General features: G+C 40.9%; 1 protein-coding gene and 1 long non-coding RNA gene across 5 annotated transcripts; one reads left to right on the forward strand and one right to left on the reverse strand.

The window, feature by feature from the left end:
* Nucleotides 1-1,008: 1,008 nt before the first annotated feature.
* Nucleotides 1,009-13,378, reverse strand: SCOC (short coiled-coil protein). 4 transcript variants are annotated; one of them, XM_030271920.4, is made up of 4 exons: nt 13,248-13,378; nt 4,015-4,086; nt 3,831-3,914; nt 1,009-3,265 (listed from the first exon to the last, which is right to left on the reverse strand). In XM_030271920.4, exons 1-4 carry the CDS (start codon nt 13,309-13,311, stop codon nt 3,123-3,125), a joined length of 363 nt encoding a protein of 120 aa, XP_030127780.1. In that variant the 5' UTR covers nt 13,312-13,378; the 3' UTR covers nt 1,009-3,122. The 4 variants fall into 4 exon arrangements, with proteins under 4 accessions (XP_030127780.1, XP_072784854.1, XP_002191734.1 ...); XM_072928753.1 differs by having other exon boundaries at nt 4,015-4,089; nt 13,248-13,360; XM_002191698.6 differs by lacking the exon at nt 13,248-13,378 and adding an exon at nt 4,757-4,907.
* LOC121469917 (uncharacterized) lies at nt 4,935-11,622 on the forward strand. Its single transcript, XR_012055779.1, has 2 exons — nt 4,935-5,105; nt 6,746-11,622. It is a non-coding gene; the product is annotated as an uncharacterized lncRNA (long non-coding RNA).
* Nucleotides 13,379-16,254: the final 2,876 nt, after the last annotated feature.

Below are 16,254 nucleotides of genomic sequence, written 5' to 3' on the forward strand. Positions count from 1 at the left end.
CAGTCACCCCATGGGAGATGCTCATCTTCTCTTAGGGTTTTGAACCTAAAGTTCCCATAAAGTATTGGTTGATTTCCCATCAGCTTTGATCACCTAGAATCTAGAGATAGCACACATCCTTCTGCACATCATCTTACTCGGATATAGATTTATGCTGGTAATTGGAGCAGAAATACCAGAGATGTTGAAGATTTAAGGCTCTAGAGGTAGAAAGCCAGGCAGAAGGGCAGCCCCTCTTCATTGAAACAATGCAACAATGAGATTTCACCCACACTTCCTGTGCAGTGTCTATTTTTATCTGAACACATATTTCAGTAAACATACTTCATCTTGCTATCATGGTTGCTTGAGAGAGCTTTAAAATTAACAAAATAATGATCCTCAGTTTCAGCATGTCTTGCTATTAAAACTGTCAGTCACCATTGGAACTCTGTAAGTAACAAGTCCTCTACAGCCTGTGCTCCCCCTCTGACAATGTTGTAGCTTGGTAAAAGAGTTCTTACTGAGGATGCCAGATCCCCAACTGAACACTTCATATGCAGGGAAAGCCAAGTAGTACTGAGGCCCTTTTATTTAGTTACAGTTGAAGCTACTCCTCAGTTGGCATCTACATTCATGAAGGTCTGATGTAGTAATAATTCTGGGTTCTGTCTAATGTAAAGCTCACTAAAAGTGTAGGAAAAAGTAACATTTCTAATTTGACTTAATGGTCTCCCAGATGGAAAACTGTAAGTTTTAGCTTTTTTACAACAGTGTATGCAGTCTAGCCATCCTTTTACTTTAGCAAGAACAGAAAAGTACACAGAAATTTAAGATGGATGACTGAAAATAGAAGTGAGTCAGGAACTGAAGCTTTGATAAGACTAGATTCATTAACTTGGATTTAATCTCAATTACATCTGGTTTTTCAGACAATTCAGCTATGTCAAAACTTTAAGTTGCTTTTTCACCTTTGACTACAGATAGTTACGAGAAGTTTTAGGGTTTACAAATGTTAAACCAAACTAATTGAGACAAATGAAAAGTTTTTATTTGGTGTAAAGTCAGAAATACAACATCTTTAAAATGTTCGTAAGTTAAATGAAGGCCACAGTTGTGGGATGCAAAATGGCATGGAAATGAAATAACTGCTGTATACACACTGATGGATAAAATACCACTATCCAATCTACAATACAAAACCATGATTTTAAAATTACCTTATATTGGGAATTGCTGAAGTCTATCAAGCGCATGCTGTGTTACCAGGTGATCTACCGTGCAGATGGAGATGGCAGTGACATGGTTTTAAAGCTACGATGGCTGTAATGCAATCTTGAGAAGTCAACTGCTTGCTGTGATTTTTCTTCCTCTAATGCTCAAATTCTGGACTAGCCGTGTGATATACTCTACCTGCTAGCAATTCTTAAATTAATTTAGAGTTCCAGTAATGTGAGAAAGTATTCTATAGAAGATTAGAATTAATTATAGGTGTTGACAATGATCCCATGACACAAATGGTGTCATCCATTTTTCATCGAGTTTCTTGACCCAGACTTGTAAACAGCCCTCAAGACTGTACTATTAGTGCTTTGTTTGCAGTCTTTTGACTTTGTTTAGTGTCTTTTGATTCCAGTGAGCATTGTACAACCATTTTAAATGTGGAGAAATGGGAAACCTCACCTTTGGGAGGGGGAAACCTCACAATGTCAACTTACACTTGAGACATAGCAGTACCTAGCTGCTAAGAAACCTGGGATTTAGGAGGGATTTATTATTCTATTACACTGACTCATTCACACCATGCTTGAGAGAGATCCTTGAAGTAGTGATTTCCTTTTAAAAGGTCAAGTAAAATGGCTTCATTACTGAAGTGACAACTCAGTCCTAGCCAACATCCATAAGTAAATCTGCAGTGCTGCTGTAGGGCAAGATGAAACAGATGCAATTAAGTACTGCTGAAATTTACATACTTGTTTATATTTCAGCTTCTGCTCTCCCTTAATACTGATTATGCTGGATATGCTGCCTCTGTGGGAAGTGCTCAGACCTGTAATCTGGGCTGAGCTCCCCTACAAAACCTAACATCTGAGACAGGAAAAAACAGCACCTTAATAACAGGCATTGCTGAGAGCAGCACAGTTTTGAGAGGAAAAATCCACCTTTGTTCCACTGCATCCTTCTGCCTTGGATGTTTCTATGCAGTGCCTCAAGAAGCACGTCACAAGTATAGGCTGTGGGGCAGGAAAACAGCTGCCCTGAGGCCTGAAGCAAAGACAAGTTTGGCACTGCAGGAGGAAAGTAAAAGGTGGGAAGAGAAAGACTTGTTCTCAGTTCCTCACTGCAGGCTGTTCACGAGCATGAGGAGCATTGCTGACCTCCTTCTGCAAAGTTTATCACTCAGGTTCTTACTTAACTTTTCATCACACAACACAACTTCAGGAAGATCATACATTGTGATGATGTGCCTGGGCATTCTTCAGGGAAATGGGAAAGCAGCAATAGTTTCAAGTGTACATATTACATCTCATACTGCATCAGCTTGCTATTTCCCTGATAAGTTGCTTATCCTTGTTGCTCCTCTTACATTCCCCCTTCCCAAAACATCTGACGTGTTTTTCTGTAAGTAAACCCTGCAAAAAATGTCATCCTGTTCCTACTTCACGGAAATGCTTAACTGTTTTATAGGTTTTTGTTTTGTTTTGCAGAACTATGAACAGTACTACGCAGTAAATACATCTCAGGTGCAAAAATGTGATGCAATAAACTTTGAGTATTTTTATCAAATGGGGTTTCAACACAATACTGTAACACAATATAGCCAAGAAATCTACCCTAAGACCTCAGAGTACCAACAGGCCTTTGTTTAACCTGACAAACTAATCTTTTTAACAAGATATGGTCATTTTTAAATACAAAGATTTTGTAATTATCTACACTTGCACATTGCTCAATCTTAATAAACAGTCTTCTTTCTCCTGTTCATGATAATGCTCTTAATTCAGTATACTACCGAAGTCTATAATCTTTGAGAATCCAGTAAGCCACAAACTAAAGTATTTTAGCTTATGTAGCCTATGCCAGTTAAAATGAAACAAAAAAAACCCAGCAGCAATACAATGACATAATCTGTGAATCAAGTCTTACTTCCTTTTGCTTTTTGTGTCAGTTGTTTGGAAAACACTAGATGCTGACATCAGATTTTCTATATACTGTCCAAGAACTTGGTTTTCTGATTTCAGTTTCAAGTTTTCTTCCTTAACAGCATCTACTCGTGCTGAGAGATCTGCGAAGGTGATATTATAAGAAAAATATTAGATACTATTGCATACAATAATGAATATGTTCTACGGGCCTACAGCAGACTAGTCACACCTTTAATCCAGAAAACATTACCATAGGGTATTATGTTATAAAACATTCTCCTACTCATGTTTTACCTAAAGGCCATTTTTCCTCTATTATTTTGTAGTACAGTATTTTTACAAACTTGTTAAGCTTACTGCTGGTCTGTAAGTTTACTACTTTCTTGAATTTATGAATTAAGCTATTGCAAGCTAAATTTCTTGGAAACAGTTCAGTGATGAGCAGCCTCAGATGTGTGTCTTCTAATAAGCATAGACATATTAGCTGTATCACCCATTCTACTTGCTGTGTTTTACCAAGGTCAAGCAAACGTAATGTTGCATAAACCTGAAGAAAAATACTATTTCCAAGACCCTGATTTTGTACCTTCAGCTGCATTAAGTGACATACTTCTGGACACTGTGACTAAGGGCAGAACAGTCAGGTTCTCTTCTTTTGCTTATTACTGTGTACTTGTAAAAAATCTGGTATGTTAAGCTGCTAACCTTCAAGTGTGTGCTGCAGTTCCAAAACTTGATTAATAAGCCGTGTTTTCTCTTCTAATTCCACCTGATTCTCAGCCTCAACAGCTGCAATAAAACACAAGAGTTTTAATGCAACCTCTGTTAACAGTTAGAAATTATACTAAATAGAATAACAATGAAGAACAAGAACATTAAGAATGTATACCGTCCAGATCGGCGTTCATCATTGTGGTTGGAGCTCTTTCCAGTTTTGAAGAGAGTTTTCTTGAGCGGTACTCTGCTTAAAGAAAAACAAAAAACAAGGGAGGCGGCAATTATTGGAACATTCCTTATGTTTGAATTTTAGATGTATTTTTCAAATTCTGAAGGGTCAGTGCTTTAGCCTAAGGCAAAGCAACCTTTTTCACCATTCTTTAATTATTTTTCCTAGGCCTCATGCCATACATACCTATGGTTCGTTGAGTAACTATGCCTGTTTACAAAAATAACTGATCTAGATTACTGCAAAGCATGAAATATCACCGTTTCAATGATGTAATCGCCGCCCTCTCAGCTGTGATCATTCTGGAACGGGTTATTCTAGAAAGGGTTATTCTAGAAAGGGTTATTCTAGAAATGGCTATTCCTGAAGGCCGGAGCTGAATGGTTCTGCATTGTTCCTCCCCACCCCCAGCCACCCCTGGCCAGTGCACGGGCCTGCGAGACGGGGGTGTTCGCATCCCCCCCGCCGCCCGTTCGCATCCCCGCCTGGAGCCGCGGAGCGGGGCAGGTGCGGTACAGCAGCACCCGCAGACCGGGCAGCGCCGGCCGGGGCTTGGCAGCAGTGCACAGGGGCGTCCCCACAGCGCTGCCCGGCCTTGCCCACACACCCACCATGCACTCCCAGCCTGGGTGGGCCCCGCGCCCCTCCCTCCTTCCCTCCCGGCCGCCCCGCTGCTGCCCCGCACCTGCCGCGCTGCCGCCGCCGCCCGCGGGCTCTCCCCGGCCCGGCCCGGCCCGGCCCGCTCCGTGCTGCCAGCGCGCCTGCGCCGGGCGGGGCGGGGCGGTGCTGAGGGGCGGGAGCGCCGCCGCCCCTGCCCGCCCCCCTCTGCCCCTCACGGGCTCCTGCCGCCGTGCCCGCCCCTCCCGGCACATCCCCCAGTGGCAAGTGTGAGACTGTTTCTGGTCCATTCCTTCTGTGCCGCACGCCGCCGGTGTTCAAAGCAGCGGTCCTCAGTGGTTGGTCGCTCTGCATAGTGTTCAGAAGAGATTAAGAGAAGGCATTTGTTCCCTGGTGTGGAACCCCTTCAGATTCAGGTATGTTGGCAGAGCCTGAGGAAGGTCCGAGGAAACAGCGAGTGTGTGGCTGCTGTGAACTGCCAGGTGCTTTCCGTGGAGCTCCGGGAGAAGGGAGCCTCCCAGGCGGAGCCCTGCGAGCTTTCCCCGCCGCTTTCCGTGGAGCTCCGGGAGAAGGGAGCCTCCCAGGCGGAGTCCTGCGAGCTTTCCCCCCGCAGCTCAGTGCACACCTGGCCCCGCCGCTCCCCGGCTGGCCCCTCAGGAGCCTTCCTCACAGCAGCGTCCGGAGTCAGAAACGTGCTTTAGCTCCGTGCCCCTGGTCTCACAGCGCTGAGATCACATCACACAAGAACCTCAGTAACTTCACCGAGTTGCTCTCGTCTAATGGCTCGGTAGCTTCAAAACAACACTCCTGTGTCACTGTTCTTTCCCTGGCTCTCTGGAGGGAATAACCCTTTCAGAACACGCTGTGCAGGGTCCTCACTTTGCTGTTATAGCCGCAGGAAAGGAACTAACAACATTCATGACCTGAGCTAATTTTGGTGGCTTCACTGAAGTGACTGCACTGCATAACTTGTAGTACGGTGTAGTTTGAACCATATGTTGCAGTGAAATACATTAATATTGTATCTGTAAATTGCAGTAATGTATCTAGTTGTAAATAAATCAATGCTGTGCAGACACTCAGGAAGATAAAGGCATTTGGGAAGTGAGCCCTCTACTGTATTTTAAGTACACTTCAGAAAGTGTATATCTCTATCATCTTCTGGCTGCCTCTACACTATTATTATTGTGTCAATTACTTTTTTTAACCTTACAATCATATAAGTTCAGATTAGACTGAATGCTATTCAAAGTCTGAAAATGTACTGCAATTAGAGTCCTGCTATCCATCTATACTGGAAAATGAACCTGTTTCTAGTTCCATTAGCTACTTTACTTAAACATCTATACAAAGGGCATTTTCAACACAGCAATTCTCCTTATTTCTTTCAAGCAGCCCTCTCAGGTGGTGGCTGGGCTTTAGGAGCTTGTTGGAAAGTTTCCTTGATTGCTTTTTTTTTAAATGCCAGATGCTTGCACTGTTTTGATCTTGCTTGCTGCACTGGCAAACTTGGCAATCAGCAGGTTCTCCTAATTCTTTCTAATGAGACAATCTCCAGCACTTGCATTAGCAGGGAAAAAAATACTGCCAGATTCTCCAGGTGTGTACAAATGGATGGAGAGCTTGCTTATCTGGTGAAGGACATGCTGTGTTTTTATACTGTGAGAGGGGGGAAAATTATTGTGGGCTGATCTTGAGGAAATGCACCTCTCTGCTGCAGAAATTCCACTTTTCTTGCTGCCTTACATTTGAAGATTATTATCAAAACTGTCCCAAAATAAGCAAAAGGGGGAAATCCTTGATGTTAAATTACAGGTGAGAATGGAAACCAGACATATTGGCTCCTCTGCTGTTGTAGCTAAAACAGTAGTTATTTCAAGAGCTGCTGGTTTACCTCTTGTTTCCTTTTCGGTATTGTACCATTGGGGTTCATTCTACTTTGCCTGGTTATGGTTTCTTTTGATTCTGAACTCTGAGCATGAGCACCAGGATGAACAGCTTTTCAGAAGTCAACCTCTGTGAGAGTTTGTTGGTTTGTTTGTTTGTTTTCCTATAGAGAAAGCTGTTGTTCTGAGCTTCCACTGTTGGCATTGCAGAGGGGTTATCAGCAGAGAGTAGATGACATTTCTGATCTACAGAGTGCTGTGTTATGAGGTTAGCATTGAATGGACCAAAAGGTTTGGATTGATACTGCTGAGTGCAAATTCCACAGAGAGAATGTCTACATCATCCTGTGTTCCCTTAAAAAGGCTTGCATTCCTGACATTTCCTGTTTTCCAGTGCAAAGAAGGCAACTCCAGAATTCTAAATATCCAGTACATCACTATTTTTAAACAAACAAACACCAAAAACCACACACACACTCAAAACACAAATGCAAAAATGCCCAAACCAAATACATCACAGAATAAATGTCCATAGCCCAAAGTATTCTTGTATGAGAAATCAACAAACCAGAAGCTTGAACATATCACGTGATTTATCTACTGCCTTTTAAAATTCCTTACCTCCCTCACCTGTGTAACATATTATAAGTTAAAATTTTTGTGCACTTTAAAGCTTTAAGGACTTAGGAAGTATCCCCAACAATCAGATTCCTTTTATAACACAGAATGTGTCCCAGGATGCATAATAGGCACCTATGCATATTGTGACAGCAAGCTGGGTAGGAGTGTTGATCTGACAGGTCCTGCACTTGGGTCACAAAAACCCCAGGCAGTGCTACAGACTATTTTCTAAGGCAAATTGGTTAAATCAGAGGAGGCATTCATGATGTTGCCATTATATTAAATTTATAGGAACAAGTTTCAGTTTAGAAATGCAGATATCTGTACTTACTTGTATCCTAAGTTCTGGTTAGAGTTTCTAAAAGTAGCTGATGTCACTGGCAAAAGGAAGCAATTTATTCAGTTTTACTGAAAGAGCAATTTTTTTCTTGAAATAAAACAACCTCCCTAGGATAAAATGCATCATTAATAGTTTACCTGAATTCATATACAGGTAAAGTTACAAACTGAGAGAATTTTATTGCTCTGCACTCAGACTCTCAGTCATTGCTGCTAATGACAAACATTTCAGACATTTTATTTTTAAAAATCTCTTTTACATCCTGTTTTTTCCCATGGCACACAGTGCAAACCAACAAGCCTCTGACTTCCCTTTTGGCAACATTCCAGGCAGCAGAGGAGCCTGCACAAGCTGACTGATGACAGAGACTTCACTGTTCACCACTACAATAGAAATGTATCCTTTTCTTCACTAACAGAGGAAGGCATTGTACCTATTGCTGACATGACTTTGCTATTTGAACTATACTGTTTGCTCCTCTGATTAATTATTGCCACAAAGAAGAAGACAGAAAGGAAGACAAGTAGCTTAAGTCTTTTTCCATGCATTGCTAACTCTCAAGACGTTTTACATTAAATCTTCATTCTTTTGTTTCTTTGCAGAAATAACAGACTCTGAGGAGTTTGGGTTTTTTTTTTTCATGTAATGTTGCTTTACACCAAATTCTCTGCAATTCTTATTACTCTTTCAGAGTAACCTCAAAAATCTTTTGTAGCCTAGTGCATATTCTTGAGCAAATTTGCAACTGGGTCTTCTGCTAAATGCAGAATTTGAGTACTTCTTAGACTGTGCTTTTTCCAATTAAATCAATTTATACAAAATGAGCAAATACTTTGACTTACATTGTTCTGACTCATCTATGTCCTTACTTATCGTGTATGTCTTGGTTTTGCCTTAGATCTGAGTGAGAATGGGACCTCATTAGATGATGTAACCTGTGAGCATACAATTGGAATGAAAAAATGCAGTCTCTTCAGAAAGTCTACAAAAAGCAAGCCTCAAGAAGTAGTAATTTCTTTTAATCCCTGAAGAGGCCTGCCTTCATATAGCTACATACAGGTATATAGCCAACATATAGCTGTAGCCTATCATGCAAGATTGAGCGCGAGTGCAAAAGTTCTCGTTTCTACTGACTCCACAAAAATGCATTTTTAAATAGACTGAGGAACTGAACTCTTTGCAGCTTTTAGCTGTGAATACCAACCTATATTACATAACATTATCCTCTTAACTCTTTGATCCTCCTTGTAATCATCAGCTATAAGTTTGCCACCAGTTTTTGGAAGGCTATTTAGTAAGGTTCAATAAAGCTTTACTGGGAACTTAATTAGATGAAAAACTGCTTTGTCTTTCTATAAGTTAAGGGTTGGTATCTGTTTTTGAAAGGATGGGTTTACATGAGAAATGTAGTCACTAATGTTGGCTTTCTGTAAAGCCTATTTGAAAAAAGAGTAATTTCTAGGTACTCTTCAAGGAGTAAAGAGGGCCTTGATCTGCTTATTCAACATTGATTGGAAGTACAGTAAAGAAAATTTTGCAGATGTTGGGCAACATTTCACTGTTCTGTTTTACTTTTGGTTTGATTTCCTCTCTGCTTTTGTTTGGGTTGGTCATTTTTTGAGGGAACTTCATCTAGCACTTTGAGTTTCTAAATTGAAAGATATTTCTTTCATTAAAAGTGAAAATATTTTCACACGTTTTGCTTGATTTCATGTGCTGTTAATATTGCTATTAAAATACTTTCCAGAAAGTTTCTGTCTTGCTACCATTTTGTGTTTGTCTCAATTTAAATGGAAGTATATTTAAATACCTGCATACTTAACAAATAGAAAGACACTGCTCTTTTGAAAGAGCAATAGCTATTAAATATTCATGGCTTGTGCTTGGTTGAGAAGGCTCAGTAGCCCCTGTTGCTTTGACACGATGGCTTTTCACTGTACCACAGAAACTTTGATATGAAGGCTGTATTCTGATTATTGTTCAGATTGTACATATATAGTATGTTTTTCTACTTTGCCTGTTTAGTATTTTTCCAGTATGTTTTAGGAAATGGGGGAAAATCTTATGCAGTTACAAATGTGCTTAAGTTCACTAAAACCAGTGCACCTTTGTGATCCTTTAAAATATTTTAATATTTAATTTTTGTCTTTTTAATTTTTTAATATATTAACTTTGTCTTAGGTTGCAAGTGCAAGATGTGTATTCTATTGCCATCTGTTAGAGGTGGGGCAGTTATCTTCTATTAAATGGGCCACCTGTTAAGACCAGGTGAAGCAGTTTGCTTTATCTCTTCCACAACCAATCTCCCTCTGGGAAATACCTTCTGTTAATGGGCCATTGAGTCTCACTGTTGTGACTGAGAAAATTACATCATCCCACTGGGAGATGCTCCACCCAGGGGGAGGAGCCAAGGATTCCTACCTGGATATAATTGGAGATGTGGAAAACCACAGACAGCCTTTTCCCACTGGATTCCCAGAGGAGCAGCTTTCTTTTCCACTGGATTCCCAGAGGAAGACCAGGCCCATCTACACCACTATTGGATCTTCAGAGGAAAACTCCATCTTTCTACAGGATCCCTGCTCCAGCAGAACCGCAGCTGGCACTGCAGGAGCACTGCAGCCACCATTTAATGGGACTGCTGCCACCACCCTGACCCACAGAGTGTCAGGTCGTATTTGGACTCTGTCAGTGGTTTTCTCATACTATTGCATTTGTATTTTAATCTTCCTAGTAAGGAACTGTTATTCCTATTCCCATATCTTTGCCTGAGAGCCCCTTAATTTCAAAATTATGACAGTTCAGAGGGAGGGGGTGTACATTTTCCATTTCAAGAGGGGCTCCTGACTTTCTTAGCAGACAACTGTCTTTTCAAACCAAGACAGATTTTGGTGCCCAATATGGGGCCGGAGGGCATAGAGAGAAAAGGGTGAAAAAAGGAATAACAGTTCTTGAGTAACCTATTTTTTTTGTGTGCTGGATACAGAAGCCTTGCTAGGTGTCACCATGTTGTCTAACTTACCCTGGTTTGGGTGGCACATGCTCATGGCTAAATTTCCCCCATTTGCAGGCCCTTATCTAAATATGTTTCCTATAACTAAGGCTGCTGTGGCTGTTATCTATTTTGCTTTATGAGTTAATAAGGTGAGGAATTAATGGATTTTTAACTTCCTCTGGTGTTACTTTCAAAATGGTACCTACTGTGAGGAAATGACCCAAGGGGAAATTTTCTCCCAACCCTTCATACAGATCTTTGGGTCTACCTCACCAGTTTTTGAAGGGTTCAAACCTTCTCTAAATGCAAATTATATCATACTGTGGTTGGTGTTGCTGATATGCCTGTTCTATCTATCATTCAGAGATAAGGGAAGATTGACTTGGACAACCACCCTGACACCTACCCCAGAGAACAGGGATGCTGCCCCCAAACCTGACACAGCCCCAGAGACTAGGAATGCTGCCACAGAAACTGACATTTTGCATTTCAAGGGAGGCTCCTGCCTTCCTTAGCAAACACGTGTCTTTTCAAGACATTAATCTTTTCAAGACATTAATCAAGGAACACTTGCATGTCGTTTCCTTACTCCTTGCTCAAACTTGCTCTTGTCCGTCCTAAGGAATATTTTTCTCTCTCTTGCTGCATAGACTTTTAGGTTCCCTGCTCTACTGGAATTTATGTTATTCTCCTGTCTTTTCTGTTAGAGCCATAAGGCTCACTGTCTTTGCTAGCTTCAATGCCCCAGAGTTACTGTAATTAGTCTTAACTTCTGCTGGGAGAGTTTAAGAAGATTGTTTCCTGCAAAGTATATCATAGTCTCCTCCTGTTATAGGTTAGGAATTTTCTTATGCTTTCTAACCTCCAGGTGTTGCCAGAAGAAATGGATCAGGGTTATCATGTTCACTATGAATCTTACTATATTTACCCTCTGTGCCTTCAAGCTATAAGCTTGCCTGAAAATGTCACTTATTTTCAGTTATTCTGATTTTACTTCTACTTTTGGACTGGCAGTCCCCACCTCTTCACTACTAGGAAAATACTGTAATATTGGTAGCAGATCTTTAATAAAGAAGCCTCTGTATTGTGAACATGAGTTTTCTCTGACCCTGGGTGTTCTGCTCCAGTCAAGAGTCCAGCGGATTTGAAGTGCTCAGTTTCTGAGGTGCAGTACAGTCCTATTTGCTGTGTTGCTGAGGAGATCTCACTTATAGCAGTGACATCTGTCAGGGCTTAGCTTTGCATATCAAGCCCCAAATACCAAGATTGACTTGAAAACCCACTGGCAGTTGGCGCTTGGATAAGAGGGTTTTTAACCTTGCTATATATTCTCTTGGGTATTAATGTTTTCCAAGCTGCAGGGTGCTGAGGTTAGAGCAGGAAAGGAGGCTGGTGGGTATTTGCCTTCTGAAGAAAGAAACTTGACATCTCATGAAAGACTAAGAAAGCCATATGGTAGAAACACCCCGCTGTGAGACAGAGCAGATTGAAACCCATCCAGTATTATGGTGTCATCCCTAACTCAGCTTCTGGATGCTGTGCAAAGACAAGATGAACTTGTCACTGAATGCTGCCCCCCATCTGTTCTTGGTACGTTACCAGCTGTGCAGCAGGTTACAAAACTGTGTTCTACAAGATGCCTTTTCTCTACTCTCCTACTCCCTGCTACAGGAAAAGAGTGCGATTCATTGTCAGGAGAACCCTTCATTATTGTACAGCTTGAGCCAAGCTCTGACAAATTGTCTTCTTGAGAATAGTTTGGGCCAACCACATCTTGGTGTCAGTAGCCCTATATGTTGTACAAGCATTCAAGCATCCAGCTCAGCCCCATCACACTAATATGGAACTCCTAATAGAAAATTATGTTCTAAAAATAAGATTAACTTTGTGGAATTTGTTGGTTTTTTGTTTTGTTTTGTTTTAAATACACAAGGTAAATACAGCATGCACAATAACATTCTTTATAAAATAAAAAAGAAAAAAAAGAAGGGGAAGGATTTGTATTACTCAAAAAGAAGCCCTCCAGATCCCTAGTAGTGTGAATTAGCACAGCTCTTTGGCAGCCATGCTGACATAATCAAGTTGATACTCCAGCCAGACCTTTCTAAATAATTTATTATTAATTCATATTAACTTGCTTCGTTTTTCCACTATGTAGGACTCTCCTGCTTCCCCTTCCAAGTAATTTTTATTCCATAAGTGGAGAAGGGGAGGGTGGAAGGGTAGGCAATCTTTGCTTTTGCAGTTTCTTTTAAAACAATTAAAAGCTTAATAGTGGGGATTTAAAATATCACCGTATTTCCCTTACCAATTAACTTGCATAGTTTCTTGTGAGTTTTCACTGTAGTATGTCAGAGGTTTATTATTCTGTATGCATCATTATCTGTATTTTATTTGATAGTAGTCACTACAGAGTAAATATTTCTGTAACAGTGTCTCTCTAACCAGTGAAAGAGAGAGATATGTGCGCAGATGATGAGTGTATATTACCATGTGCTAATATATGAAAACTGTGGTAGCTTCCATACCCCCCAAACCCTCTATTCTTAGCTCATCACAAGGCTTATTCAAACCACTCAACTAAAAAAAGTTCGCTTGAGTGAATTTGCTAAAAATACCTCGTACCTGGTTATCAGGACAAATATGCCTGCTCCCACAGTGCTGTTATTCAGCCTGTGGAATTTGCATTGTAGTGTAGAGTACTGCAGTCTCTTACCTGAATCATCTGCCAAAGAAATGCTGGTAAACGTGCCATCCTCCTCGTCCAAAGGTAACTCCATTTTTCTGCCTTTTCCCAAAGTTTTTGAGATGTGTGTTAAGCATGGCAGTTGTCAGCCATTTTTAAGTGCACACGTGACTTCTCTGGTTAAATCTTTAATGAGTCCAGCACAGGTGTTATTGGCGGCTGCACACGTCTTGCTCTGTGTGCCTCTCCTCTGAACCTTGAGCTCTTTTGCGGAAATTGTTCAGCTGGAAGGTTTCTGACTTCTTACTGCTTTGTGAGACAAACAAATGCTGAACAAACACTGCTATTACAAGTTCTTTCTATAACAGAATTGTATCCATCCTGGCTGGGTTTTTGTTATCATTGTCCTTTATTTGCTGCACAAGGATTTTCTTGGAGAAGTTTTTGATAGAGAAAAGAGCAAAAGTAACGTAGTGTTCAAGAAATGTTGCTTACAGTCCCTGAAAATGCAATGGACAGACCTGGAAGCAGCAATTTTAAAATACAATCTTCAAATACTTAAGAATGTGAGTGGTTTTATTTATGTGAAACAGCTTCATCAAAACCAATTAGGTAATGTGAAAAAGTGAAGGTATATACATGAGTGTCAGATGTTCTGTGGTAGAAGACAAGAGTAAGGAAGAGAAATCAAGTTCAAAGAAAACTGCACTTTAGTCACTTTGTTTTGCTTCTTAAAGAATGCTGGACATAGTTTGAACATACAAATTAAAAATTCACCTCAAACAACTTACTTTAAGAATATCTTTTGTTTGTAGTCATGCAACACTATATTTTTTCTTGCAATTAATTTGAAAATATAAAATGCCTTGATTGAAGACAGAATAGTGGAATCACTGTTTTCAGGGTGTTGTATGTTCAGAATCTACCTGTCCTTTATTTTTTTTAATTTCATATTCAGAAAAAGACTGTAAATTAAGGGTGTTGACAAATACGTTTTTTCCTTAATTGGAATTCAGAGCCTTTCTAAAGTCTCACTAAAAATCAAATCCTAGTTTTGTGAAGCACTGACCAACTATCGAATGAGAATTCTCTGAATTTACAGTTTGCCTTTCACACTTTAGGATCTAATCTTGGACTTCTGAGACAGCTTCTATGTACAAAGAAAATGCATGTACCTTTGTAGGACATAAACGTATAAGACACAGAATCACAGAATTAATTAGGCTGGAAAAGACCTCTGAGATCATCAAGTCCAACCTTTGATCACCACTGTGTGAACCAGACCATGGCAATGGGTGTCACATCCAGTTGTCTCTTGAACTCTTTCAGGCATGGTGACTCCATCACCTCCCTGGGCAGTCAACTTAAAAAACCCTTTCTGTGAAGAAATTCTTCCTGATGTCCAGCTCGAACATTCTGTGGTGCTGCTTGAGGCCATTTCATCCTATCCTGTTGCTTGTTGACTGGGACAAGAGGCTGAATCCCCATCTGGCCACAACCTTGTCAGAGAATTTGAGAGAATGATAAGGTCCCCCTTGAGCCTCCTTTTCTCCAAGAGAAACACGCCCAGCTCCCTCAGCTGCCTCTCACAGGACCTGTGCTCCCTCAGACCCTTCCCAGCTCCATTGTCCTTCTCTGGACACGCTGCAGCACCTCAACGTCTCTCCTGCAGTGAGGGGCCCAGAGCTGGACACAGCATTTGAGGTGTGGTCTCACCTGTGCTGAATACAGGAGGACAATCACTGCCCTGGTCCTGCTGGCCACACTATTGCTGATCCAGGCCAGGATGCCACTGCCCTTCTTGGCCACCTGGGCACAGCTGGCTCGTGTTCAGCTGCTGTTGGCCAGCACTCCCAGGTCCTTTTCTGCTGGGCAGTTTTCCAGCCACTCTGCCCCACCCTGTGTTGCTGCCTGGGGTTGTTGCAGCCCAGGAGCAGGAGCTGCCACTTGGCCTTGTTGAACCTCACACCATTGGCCTTGTCCCATTGATCCAGCCTGTCCAGATCCCTCTGCAGAGCCTTCCTGCCCTCCAGCAGATCAGCTTTCCCACCCAGTTTGGTGTCATCCATGAGCTTACTGAAGGTGCACTTGAACCCCTCATCTAGATCAATAAAAATATTAAACTGGACTGGGCCCAATAGCAAGTCCTGGGGGACACCACTACTAGACCATCAAGTAGATGTGGTACCATTCAGCACTTTAAAAACACCAAGTATTGGAATTGATGCAGTTTACAGAAATTGTAAATTTTATGCTACTTTTTGTTTGTTTTTTTTCTGTTCTTTTAATTGCTTTGTTTTATTTAAGCTTTTTGATTGGTGTCAGTGAACTTATTGAAAGCTGCTTTCACACATTATTGAAAACCAAGTATGACTTGCATTTTCAGAACTCTGTTGAGTTGCTCATTTTTTGTTTCATACAGATCAGAACCAGCTCAAAATTTACCTTATTGGTCTTGAGGTTCTCTGACCCAAGGCTAGGGATGATCTAAATAGGTCCCTTTCAACTCATCATATTCTATGATTCTTGATACTCTGTAAAGAGATTTACTGGTTACATTCCAGAATCCTTGAGTATCACAAAGGGGTTCTGGATCAGTTGGGTTTTTTTTTTTTGTTTTGTTTTTTTTTTTTAGTTCTTTCCAGGATGCAACATCATGCTTCAAAGCTCTCATGATGAAGATAAAGCTAGAAAACTTTCTGATCTTTTGTCTTCATTTTTGCTTTTATTGTTCACAGATGTGTTATGTATGGTAGAAGCATTTCAGCAAATTAGTTTGGAAGTTCCATTTCTAAAAACATATGCAATTATATAATCTGTTACCTCTGAATTTTTAAAAATTGTATGCTTGTGGAACCTGAAGGCTGCACCTTGTCAAAACTGTGAAGTCCCCATCCGACTGGTTTAATTAACTTCTCGAGCCTATATCAATATTGTTCTATTATATTGGCCATACAGGTACCCTCTGGTAGATACAGTTTCCGTGTAAATTATTAGCTGGTTCTAGACAGCTTGTCACAGCAGCCAAGTGAATATA

Source organism: Taeniopygia guttata, chromosome 4 (genome assembly GCF_048771995.1).
Source record: "Taeniopygia guttata chromosome 4, bTaeGut7.mat, whole genome shotgun sequence".
NCBI classification, from domain to species: domain Eukaryota; kingdom Metazoa; phylum Chordata; class Aves; order Passeriformes; family Estrildidae; genus Taeniopygia; species Taeniopygia guttata.